At 38.3% G+C, this 12162-nt stretch overlaps 2 protein-coding genes across 11 annotated transcripts in view; both read right to left on the reverse strand.

The window, feature by feature from the left end:
* DYTN (dystrotelin) overlaps window positions 1-4984 on the reverse strand; it is a 60723-nt gene extending 55739 nt beyond the window's left edge. For 6 of the 10 annotated variants that reach the window (XR_011141809.1, XR_011141810.1, XR_011141811.1 and 3 more), the window contains exons 1-2: window positions 1541-4857; window positions 694-904 (exon numbers count right to left, since the gene is read on the reverse strand). The gene's annotated coding sequence lies outside the window, so the exon portion shown is untranslated. Of the gene's footprint in view, window positions 1-693; window positions 905-1540; window positions 4858-4970 lie in introns of those variants that run through there. The other 4 variants (XM_068948082.1, XM_009674770.2, XM_009674773.2 and 1 more) reach the window with 4 other exon arrangements.
* MDH1B (malate dehydrogenase 1B) lies at window positions 4907-12155 on the reverse strand. Its single transcript, XM_068948088.1, has 8 exons — window positions 12080-12155; window positions 11494-11606; window positions 10371-10505; window positions 10069-10211; window positions 8904-9406; window positions 7653-7794; window positions 6546-6709; window positions 4907-5884 (listed from the first exon to the last, which is right to left on the reverse strand). Exons 1-8 carry the CDS (start codon window positions 12099-12101, stop codon window positions 5724-5726), a joined length of 1383 nt encoding a protein of 460 aa, XP_068804189.1. The 5' UTR covers window positions 12102-12155; the 3' UTR covers window positions 4907-5723.
* Window positions 12156-12162: the final 7 nt, after the last annotated feature.

Below are 12162 nucleotides of genomic sequence, written 5' to 3' on the forward strand. Positions count from 1 at the left end.
CTTTTATTTCTTCTTCATTACAGACTACAATGCCACAATTTTTATTGAAGTATTTCTTTGAAAGAAATACCACTATGCTGTTTCTTCACTATTCTATTTTCTTTCTTACTAAGGTTTAGAGCTCGGATCCAGCTTTGGGTTCTGCAAGACTGCAGTCCTGCCCAACATTTACATACGCATGCTTATACAATTATTCCTAAAATGAGTGCAGCAGTATATGACTCTGCACAGCTTGAGAGAAAAATCAGTGTAGGGAAATCAGTGGCATCAAAAGATTCTAAGCAGTGAATTAAACCTAAGTGTTTAGCGAAAGCCACGTGTGGTAACCCAAAGTCTGTATATTTGCAAAAGGACATATTTACAAATACACAGCTTATTATGTGAATCAACTTTTTTTTTGTTCTTTTCTCTCCACCAAACGTGCATAACATAAAGCAAGAGGACGAATATAAAAACACACAAGTCAAACTCACTTACATTAGAACTCAAATTTGCTCACTCAAATAAGGATAGATCCACTGACTTCACTGAACTATACAGCATGCATAATCTATTACCACTTGATCCTATAAGATGACAAGCTCTCTGACCACTACAGCCCAATGTTTAACCAATATCCTTTAAGTTATCCATATGGATAAATAGACTATAGCCTTGTACCAGGGTGTTCACGGTTCCAAAGTACGTGCTTACATGTTTTACTGAACTGGTTGTCACTGTGAAAGGTCATGACATCCGATGTGTTATACCCATGAATCCTGTCTCCAAAAAGTTATGAAAGGCATTATTAACATATGTACAGGGTACATATTTACATATCAAATCCTATGGAGAGTCTGCGTCTTGACTATAGTAGGAGCTCTTGGGTGAAATGCGCGGGATCTACTCCAGTGTTAGCACATCTCTATAACAAACAGAACATGAATGTAGAAACAGCATCTGTCTACTATAAAGTATCACATCTGAACTAACATTGCTTGCTGATATGCTCTTTAAGTCACAGTGTGCCATATACCCTTTATTACTATTAAAAAGGCTTCCACAGAACAAAAAAGATTTATACAATTAATTATAAACGTACAGGAAAGACATTTTACAATTATAAACCCATATCCCATTAACACAAGTAACAATTACGTGCAGAACAAGAGTTGCCTTTTCCTTGAATCCTACTGGAATTAGCAAGAAAAGTGATAGGATTTGATTACTTATACGTAGATTGTTTGCATATATAGGATTGCAGAATATGTACTTTAGCAAATAAAATATATCTTAAAACATGATACATAATTAAGTTAGAGAAAGACAAATCATGATAAGGCATAAAAGCAGAAATCTGTCAACAAATCAGCTGACTTGATCAGAGTCCTTTCTTCTTTTTGAAATCAGTCACACAACATAGGATCAGCATGTTAAATATACATAAAACAGAATAAACTGCAATTATTTTTGTTTCCTAAGAAGGTGGAAAACCTTGTATGTTGTATTCAAAGGATGAAGTTGCAATTTTTCTCCTCTTAAATACAGTAACAGTGCTTACCTTTCTCTCAGCTATCTACTAAAGGCCCAGAAGTTAGAAGATACTGTCAGGGAAGTCCAGTAGTTCTACAGCACTTAAAAGTTGACTTCGAGACACACTTCTAAAGGTTTTGCTTTTGAATGAATGCTGCTCACAACAAACGCCTGGCAGAGGCCCAGATCAAAGTATCAGGTAATTGTCTCAGCAGTCAAGACAGAGAACACTAATTAATTAGTAATAAATATTCTGAATTATTAAAGATAAAACTTCTCTGATCTTTGTTTCAAAGCCATTTTTTTCTTATGGTTTGAGTGCAGTATTTCTAAATTGAGGGGCCATTTTACTAAGCATCTCCCCGTTGCTGAGAAACAGTGTTGCTATAGAGACTGAAAAGGAGGTGGAAGTCAGGCACACCACTGCAGGAAGCAGCCTGTGCTGTAACAAACAGTTGGTGCAACAACATATAGAGGGATAACAGGAAGCCCTAGTGGTAAAGTCCTAGAATAAGAACTGATCAGACCAACCAGAAAGTTTACATGCTCTGCAGTGGATCCAAATTCGAGAGTTTATGCAGAATACATATAACATTTTTAAGATACATCCCTTTATCATAAGAACATTTTTAATGATTTTTTTTCAGTTACGCTAGCACTCAGGTAGTAGAACTCATCAATGCTATCCTACATACACACCATTACTCAAAAACTTGTGAGAAAAATGCATAATGGAAATTACTTATTACTTAAAAAAAGAAAAAACCCTACCAAATTTGTCAATACAAAACTAAGTCTTTCGTTGTGCTACCAAGAGGTAGTTTGTGTTACAAAGAGGCCAACTTTGAATATGTTATCATATTTTAGCTTTCCTATTATTTTTATTCTTTTTTTTTCCCTAAGCAAAAGCCAGGGTAACAAACTTTAGTTTCCATGCTGTTATGTCTCCATGAGGAAATATCTGGATTTCCCTGCAGGCCACTAGCTTAGCCTAATTAGAGTAATTTAGGATATAAGAGACATCCACACCACGGATATTTGTTTTGACTTTCTCCTCCAGATTCCCGAGAAGTGCTTTGGCTGTGATTCTCACATGGTGACTCAGAAGCCCTCTAAGCCTGCTTAAATGATGCAGAAACAGCTCATTTATTTCTCATTAACAGCTGTGCAGTGCTAATGCCTGAACTGCACAGTGAGTTTGAACTACCATCTCCACAGGTAGAATAAAAGAACACAAATAGTAAAAGACTGCCAAATCATATTCCATGTAGGAAAAAAAAGTAAATACACACCGGAGAAATTATTACTTCCCTCACATCTCCTTAGAGAAGAATGAGTCATGGAACAAAGCAAGATATCGCTTGGAAAGACTACTGGTAGCAAGCAGCCTTCCTTCCTTCCTTTGCTCTCCTGAGATATCTGCCTCCAGATGCTCTTTAACGATTCAGCCAATTTTCTGTGCATACACTGCCAGAAACTAATTCCCTCAAGAGCATATCCTCATGAAATTAATGATTCCCTACCACTTTCTTCAAGACCTTTCACAACATCTGCCTCTACAACTCCCATCTGAACTCTTCCATGAGGATACCTGTACCAATGAAATCTCAGTTCCTGTACATGTTGCTTCTCCCATACACATTTCCTACAAGAAACTGCACCCTTTCCTCCAACTCCCTGGTGATACCTACGCCTTCTGGGTGCCTTTTTCAAAGACCAGGGGAGAGCCTCCCCTTCTCCTTCTATTCATATTGGCTGGCAAGGAACAAATAAACTCCTCTTGGTTTCCTCACATAAGATGAGTTCTACCCCTGTTAAGAGTCTGAACTCCACTTGAACAGAAATAATGAATGTATACCAACATAATTTATTAGAGATAAAGAAGAGACAATTTTTTATTTGGCTTTAAACTTTCACATCGGATAAAAAACGAGGAAGTTGAATGACACTTAATTTAACGCAATCTCCATCTTTTAAGGCACTAACGATGCCGCGAGTAATCCTAGTATTATATTTCATAAACAGTTGTAGTTCCAAGCGTATAAAAGGGGCTGTAGTTCCTCAACAACCTCATTTAGGCAAGGACTTGATTAACTATACGTTTAACCTAAAACGTGAGTAGTTTCTATGAAATCCCTGAAACAAATAAAATCATGAGACAAAAATGGTCTTGTCACTAAGGAGATGCATGCAATTTAATTTTTATGTTAAAAATAAGTTTTGAAGAATGTATAAGAATGTACATTCTTATACAAAAACTATGTTTCATTACACGCGACTACCATATGAGGCAAGAGTTTGGAGTTACGAAATTACTATTCTTTACTATTCTGTCTTAATTTAAATGTTTTGGACATTGAGAGATGATTTTGAAACAGTCTGTTGGTCTGAAGAAATGTCATTGGCCACAAAGAAAATCCTAGACTCATTAAAGTCAGCAGGAGTTTTGTCTTGGTCTCCAGACTAAGGATGCTATATTTATACCATTTTTGAAATATTTTTCTGCCTCTAGAGTTCTAGGTTTTCGAAAAGGAAGATACTTTAAATGTGATGATAATGTTCAGCCTTTATTTGTAGTTTGCTCTTTGGAACAATGGAAAGATTGTGTTAAAAAGTTATATTTATGTTTAAAAATAATAGGATTTTTTAGTCTACCATATGGGAATTTTCATTATTTTCTCTGCAGCCATCTTGAAGGCCAGTAGAGAAGGTTTCCAGGTCTGTTAAAAAAAGAAAATTAAAAACAGTCCATATTTTTGTCTACCTCCTAATATACTTAAACATGTAAGAAGGTAAGCAAGGCATTTAGGTTAATACCTGCATAGCGTGGCACTTGATACTCATGTTGCAAGAGTAGCCACAACTAAGTAGTTAGCTGATAGCAGCCTGCAGCCTTCCCACAAGCTCCTCATATTAGAAAGGGATGCTGGCGTTGTTCTATAGATTTTTAATTGAAACTTGTCATATAATTATTTTTTTTTTCAAAATTAAGTCATGAGAAACTTTGTGCGTCATTAACAAGCAAAGGGAAATGGGTCAATAACTTAGAACGTAGGGATCTCTGAAAGATCTTGCATTTACTGTAACTGGAAGAAGTGGCAGATATGGCTGCCGCTTATTCGGATAGCCTTCTCTGCAGTAAGCAGGGATATCATTTTTTTAGCCTATGCCTTCTGGGTGTCTCAACCTTTTCTTCTTTTGTCTGGTTTACAGATTAAAGATATTGAATGAATGGGTAGATACTGTAATAAACAGAAAAATGAGAAGTTTAATTTCCAACCCACAGTATTTTTTCTCTCTTAGAAATTGAACTCATTCTTTCTAGATTTATAGTAGTAAAGAATAACTTCAAAAACATATAGTAGGACCTATAGTGAAAGCACTTTTCCAGTAACAGCTACTTGGGTTAGAAAGAGACAATACCACCTTGAAGCAAATATTTTTACCAGTGATCTTACCATCTCTGTAAGGACTCATTTCTTTTATTTCCTTTAGTGCAACAAACTTTTCCTGAATGGAAAAGATAGTTTTATTATCACTCATCATTTTCACCCACTGCAATTTCTATCACAAATTTAAATATATTTAAGTGAAAACTATACTATTATTATGACTGAAGATCACAAATATCTGACTGATGCTAGAATGCAGAGTTTGGGACCAGTCTTTTTTGGATACTGATATTTAGCCAAATTAACTTCTTGATATTCAGTGAGGCACACAGAATCTAATGATGAAATTACTGCTTGCTGATTTTGTATTTTCTAACAAATAAAAATAAAAAAATCCCAAATTATATAGAAGTCTGACCTTCTTTAGTTGTGCACAGTCACAGCCACAAAGACCTCAACAGATCTGGCTCATGACATGGAACTACTCTGAATATAACACTAGCAAAATCAAGATCGACAGCTCAGAATGTACTAACATTAAATTAAAGCTAACATCTCTGTTCTGTACAAAGCCCATGGAACTTAGAGATGCGTTTCCTACGTTTACATAGGTAAACTTATTTTATCATCTCCTTTTCAGGCAATGGAACAGTTGCCTGTTCATTTCCACATATAAATACTACCTCATACTGATAAATATGAGCTTTTACATAAGTAACCATGTGTGTGCAGTTTGTAGACGACTAATGTTTGAAGTAAGGGTCTCAGTATCCAAAGTTATGTTGTGACATACCCATAGGTGGCAGGGTAGGCATATTATTAGACACAAGAGATCATCACCTGCATTAGATCATGGGTTAAGAATCTCAGAATTTCTCGAGTTGTTTCATTAACTTCTAATTCTGTCATGACTTCCCAACCACCGTTCTGGAACCGCACTGGCATAGAAAAGACAACCCCTTCCGGAACACAAAACTGACCTGAAGAAGAGAGAAAAATTACCCTAAACACATGATCTCCGATTAAAACCCACATCCTTACCAGTGTCAAGATTGCCTTGCAGAAATCTGCAACTGTGTGTAAAATCTTAGCATAAACAGAGACTGCCTTTCTCAATGTACAGGTCAAAAACTAAAGGGCCTCCCTCTAACTGTGACTTTGGATTTTAGTTTGATGTACATGTATCAACTTTACCTCTTAAAAAGGGGAAATCTTAAAACTCTTATTTCATGCAAGGGCTAAATGGCTGTTGTGAAACATTTCATTTATCGGTCCGTATAACTACCCAAATACATGCTTTTATAGCTTAGGTACTAAGAATTATAAACAGTCCTTGTGCAAAACACATGCTCCAGGAAAAGCATTTAAACTAAAAGACAATCTGCAAAAAGACAAGATTAACCTAAAAGATACTGGTAAGAAGTGAATACCAAATCATAAGCTCTGGATAGAGCAATTGCTTAGAGGTGGAAGCTCTTATGCTGAAACAAACTCTCAGTCTCTCATTGTATCATGATTTGATTTTCAATTTATTATTAAATTAGAAAGCTTAATAAAAAATAAAAAAAATTACAACTACTGAGGAAGGCTATACAGTAAAGAGATGTCTTCAGAGAATATGTCAAGTAAAAATAGATTTACCTCCAGCAGGAATTCCCACAGAAACAATCTCCCCAGGAGGAGAGCCGTGATACCAGTATCTGAGTACAGTAGCTACTGCATGAGCAAGTGACATTCCTACACAGTGATATTCCCGGGAACTCAATGAACGCTGTGCAGATGGCGATTCTGGATATATCCGGCTGCTACCATCAAAAAAAGAAAAAGAAAAAGAACCCCTGAAGATGACTGCAAGAAGAGTAGTTTTCTAGAGGGAGTAATGGAAGATAATAGTTAAAACTTACTGAAATTTGGGTGCTTAAGGCAGAAGACATAAGGTCCAGCAAAAAGTCACTCAAGAGCTAACAAGAAGCATCCTTATCTATGAAAGTCAGGTCACTTAATCAAGTCATAACCTCTATTATTGTTATTTACACGTATTACTGTATTAACGTAAGGACCCATCCACAGACCAGAATGTCTTTGTGGTAGCCACAGTAGAAATATGGAACAAAAGAAAGTGTCTGTGGCCCAAAAACCTGCCTATCAAATGTCCCCTTTCAGTGGCTCAGTAAATGCTAGGTTTGGCCCAGAGCCGGAGCTCTGCACACAGCCAGACATGAGTGCATGTCGCATCTACTGCCTCCTCACAACAACGATCCTTTCTTTGCTACTTGCCTTTTGGCAAGAAACTATCTGGCTGCCAAGTGTCCTTTTTACAGGTGTTAGCAACCCCTGTTTTGTGAAATTGACAGCATTAGCCCCTGCAGGCCATATTTTCAATATACATTTAGCATTATTTCAAAGATGTCTTACGGATATGAGGAACCATGTCACTAGCTGGCCTTTCACCACATTTTAGGGGCTGCTCACGATATGATACAAAGAAATACACTTAATATGTAGGAAAATACAGCTATAACTAAAGTTGGAAGGGGAGTTAGAACTATGTATAGCACTAGTAACTACCCAACTTCTTTTGGGGCCTGAGTACTTCAGCATGAGTATTTCCTTTATATGCAGTACAAAATCTGTCAGTAAAGACAGACCTTGAAAACAAAATCTTTCTTTGTTTTTTAAAGGGTTCAGAGAAAAAGAGATTAATTTAAGTTGGTTAGTTTTACTTTAAAAAACAAATCTGTACTGTACCTATCATAAATCACGTTGCATAAAGGACGTGAAAAATTAGGTGGACCCCAAATAGCACCATCATGTCCATACACTTTTGCATGTGACAAATCAGTGTAGCTCCAGCCAGTAACATTGCCCCAAATAATCACATCTTTAACTCCTGTAACAGAGAAAAATACACAGATTAATAAAGAGAAAGACAAATGCTTGCACAAGATAGGCTGGAGTAAATGATCTCCAGAAGACCCCTCGAACATGCACTATTCTCTGATTCAACGTCCTACTTTCATCACAGAGATCATTTCATCTGAAAACTGCAGCTAACCTCTGTTTCCACAAAATTACATGAAACCTCATCATAAGCTGAAGAAGGAACTTTAACTTATAGAATGCTATTGTAGGTATTAGAGTAAACCTAGTAAATATTTAGTTGTTCGAAAACAAAACAAATCATACTGCAAACATACAGAAACGTTCCTTATAAAGCCCTGCTCATGCAAATATAGATTGCCTAATAGCAATCTGTAGAAAATGATTTAAAAAAAATCTAACCGCTTAGGCGCAAAATGAATTTCTTAAATAATCTGCTGACATGCTACTCAGTCTATTAACTTAAAAATTACTTTTCTGTTTTATTAGGCCCCAAAATATATAGACTTGTCATTGATGACCATTTCCTACCTCTGCAGCACAGAGAGAATGTTGATGCAGAACAGAGTGTTGAAGAACTGTGTGAATATAACCAAGCTATAACCCTTGGCCTTCCTGAGAAAGGAAGCTAACTTACTCAGGAAGAACACTGCAACACAGTTCTGTTATACTCTCAGTTTATTATCTGCACAGCAGTATGCTGTCATGTTTCTATACTGGTTTATTCACAGCTAGCTTGGGCATCTCCGATGTAACAATATACTGCACAGTGCAAACGCAACCTTGAAGTCCTAGTTCTTGATTCACAATGCAGCTTAGTCCTGCTTAGCGTATTCTCCAGCATAATATACATGCCAGAACGGCAGGGCTGCGTGCAACAGTTAGCGACCGAACTGACATTCATGGGACCATGCACAGATCCACACAGCTGTAGGCACAGAGAACAGCAGTACCTGCTAGTCACACCCCTAGTGTTCTGTACAGCCATGAAATTCAGGGGGCGTGCTGCTGTGCTTGCATTTCTGCACGTACACCAACTGTGGTCTGCTATGAAACGCACGCTCTAGAAGGCATCTACCCAGTGAAGTCCCCAAATGCTACCAGAACACAAATATTCACCTGCTGTATTTATATTCAGTTTCCTGGCCAGCACGGCTTTAGCTGCATTTTCCCAGAAAGTCGCAAGGGCAATGATATTTTCAGGTTTAATGGATGGGCCATATGTCATAATCATCATTGCCTTAAGGTTTACGAAGGTTTTCCCTGCTGAAATGACTCTGACGCTGCTCTTGGCATTCTTCTCAATGAGGGGAGCATACACTCGACAGATCTCACTCGCTTCTCTGATGCAGTCCTCAAGGAGTGGGACTTCATGTTTGAAGAGGATGTCATCAAGAACAACGATAACATCAGCTTGAAGAAAAGCCTCTTCTATTTCAGTGTGCTTTGAAATACTGCGGAGGAGCGGGAATGCCAGGTCTTCAGCTTCCATCACAATACCACAAAGAACTTCCTTAAACTGGTCCGTGTCAAGTAAATGGATACTGATTTCTGTGGTCATCCCAAACACTTCTCCATTTGCCAATAGAGGGATTAGATGATAGCAGGTTGGAGCTGATGCACTGATGAGGAAAAGATACAGAAAAAATACAGTTAACCAGCCAACAGTGCTTGATCAGAAGTACTACACAAATGAAAGAGGAAGAACTTGCTTTTGCAGTTGATTAACGTTTAAATAGTCCACTAGCTTGGTTCACTTCTTGCTCTTTCTTCCCATTTTAAGTTAAAAATTAAACAGGTGGCCTCTTCTTTCATTTAAAGATTTTTTTCATCCTATACATTTCAGGGGATACTGCCAGTTAAAACTTAGCATCTTTAAAGAACGATAATTCTTCTTGAGGTGTGCAAATATCAATGGCAAATACTAACAGAAATGCAGAAAAATTCAAAGTCAGAACTGCAAAGGAGTGTTTACTTATTTAAATATTTCCAAAAACATCCTGTATTACACCATTCTTACCTTATTTCATAAATATTTGCTATCCCCAAAGGTGCCTGTTTGCATCGTTTACTTAAATTGATGCAAGATGCAATGAAAGCAGAAATACCTTCTGGATTATACCCTGAGTGCTTATATGGAGGGGTACAGAACGTAATTCAATTCAGCAAATTACATAGGTTCATGTATAACCTGTTGGTTATTAGCTCTGTTAGATGTGATGAGAAGAAATGCATTCTTTTAAAGCTGACTGAAATTTTGTAGAGACATTCTCTTTACTCTCACCTGGTGATCCAGATCTGCAAAGGGTTGATAAGACTTCTAATCTCTTCCTCCTCTTTTACAATTTCAATGTGAGTTTGTAGGTTCTCCTCAGCAATGGTTAACATCTCCTCACTCAGCATTGTTGATGTGATGCCATAATAGTGCTAAGATCAAAAAGGGTGATCTCTAATCAAATGACAGCCCAAACACAAAAACCTAACACTAGAAAGGTCCGTTTTATTTTACACTTGAAGGAGGAACAAGAACGTTATATGAAAAAAAACCTAAAATATGAGTTCACAGCATTAAAAGCAGCTCATTACCTGAGCATATTGCAGAAAATCATTAACTCCTCCCAGAAGCAGGCCCTTCCCTCCACGATTCGAAAGTTCTCTCCAAATGATTGGAGACTGTTTGTGTTCCCATCCGTTCATTGCACAGATGTCACGAAGCCATTCCTATTGTAAACACCCCAAAAAGATGTTAATACTTTTTCCACATTTGATAACACTTACATGTTACAGCTATCAACATTTTTGTTATATTATTTCCTCTCAAGACATAATTACAAGATGTTTCACAGCTCACCAACATACCAGCGTGTACAAAATGGAAGAATGACACAGACTAAGTCATGGTGATACCTCAACAGACGAGCAAAAGGTTTTACTAACTTCTGCTTGGTTTTACTGCCCTAAGTTTTCTCAGCTGTCTCGGTGGTACCAAAGAAAGTAATACTTTGAAGCAGTGAGTAATGTGAGGATTTCTAGTTAACTGTACAAGGTAAGTAGGCTGCTATTCACTTAGCATTAGAGCTCTTCAAGTTACTTGGCTGAGGTGTCAAGCAAAGTGTTAGGGCTAAAAAGCATGACAGTACTGTCTTTTCTCATGAAGTAATACTGGATTTTTTTTTCAGTTCCTTACAGGGACTACAGTGTAGATAGGGCAATATGTAAAATGGCCTTCAAGCAGAATGAGCAATTTGGCATACAGCAAAGCGCTCAGAAAGGCCCATCCACACAGTAAGTGAGAATATGAGATTTAATTTCATACTTCTATTGCAATTCAAAGCCCTTGCACTCAAAGCTAGAAATCTTCTTGTCAATTAACGACTCTGAAAGCATATACATTCACAATGCACAGAAATTACAGCAAGCAGCAGACCGAGCAGCCACTTATACATAATAAGAAAAAAAATAAACTTCTTCAGCTTTTTAACCAACAAACACAGCTTCAGCCTGGCCCTCAGTTTGTGTCCTCACGAGAATGCCGGTCTCTCACAACATTTGACCTTTCTTCAAGCTGTCTCTTGCAGCCAAAGCACCTCTACCCACATAGCAAAATGCTAATACAGAGAAAGAAGAGACATACCGCAGCTAAGAAGCGCATTCCTTACTTAGTGAAGCACTGGGATATCTACTAATGACTTGACTTATAATCCCTTACCTCCCATTTGTAAGGGTGCTTAGTGATCTTGTGAACCCTGAAGTCCGGCAAATTAGCCTGGAGATAGTCAGCCAGGAGTTCCGCTTTGGCATAGTAAGGGCAATTTGCCCTACCTGTGAACACAGCAAGAACATGAGCAAATGGAAGATTTTGTGACATTGATTGACAAGGGCTTAATAAATCAGGAGCCTTTGAATTGTTCCAACTGAAAAATCTCAATTTTTGAACTGTTCTAATTCAAAAAGAGTCTTATGTAACCAGTATGCCCTGAGTTCCCAGAAAGCGGCAGGACAAGCATAAAGACAACTTCGTAGGCGATGCAGCCCATTCCAAAGCAGCACTTCAGCCGACTTTTAAGGGGCTGAGGAGGCCACCCCGGAGCGAAAGCAGTGGAGAGGGGGAAGAGGGGGACAAAGCCAACACCGAAACGGCTGAGGCAGGGCGGCACAGAGACACACCTCTAAAGAGAGAGAAAAAAACACTACTAACGCTAAAGCTACAAAGCCTGCAAAGACGATCGACTGCCGCCGGCAGCCGCATGGCCACTCCGCTCCCAGGGGCCGCTGGGGCCCCGGCGGCCCCTCACCTGCCAACACGAGCTTGGCCATGAGGGCGGCACCCTCCAACGGTCGCGGCGTCGCGCCCCCAGGCGGCGCGCGCACCACCCGC

Source organism: Struthio camelus, chromosome 6 (genome assembly GCF_040807025.1).
Source record: "Struthio camelus isolate bStrCam1 chromosome 6, bStrCam1.hap1, whole genome shotgun sequence".
Lineage (NCBI taxonomy): Eukaryota > Metazoa > Chordata > Aves > Struthioniformes > Struthionidae > Struthio > Struthio camelus.

What these genes read in the sequence shown, in the direction of transcription:
- MDH1B (XM_068948088.1), bottom strand. Translation starts at nt 12,101, where the DNA reads ATGGCCAAGCTCGTGTTGGCAG. An exon ending in TTGCAGATCTGGATCACCAG is followed by an intron (nt 9,407 to 10,068) that starts GTGAGAGTAAAG and finishes TTTCCTCATCAG; the next exon opens with TGCATCAGCTCCAACCTGCT. An exon ending in ACTGAATATAAATACAGCAG is followed by an intron (nt 7,795 to 8,903) that starts GTGAATATTTGT and finishes TCTCTGTTACAG; the next exon opens with GAGTTAAAGATGTGATTATT.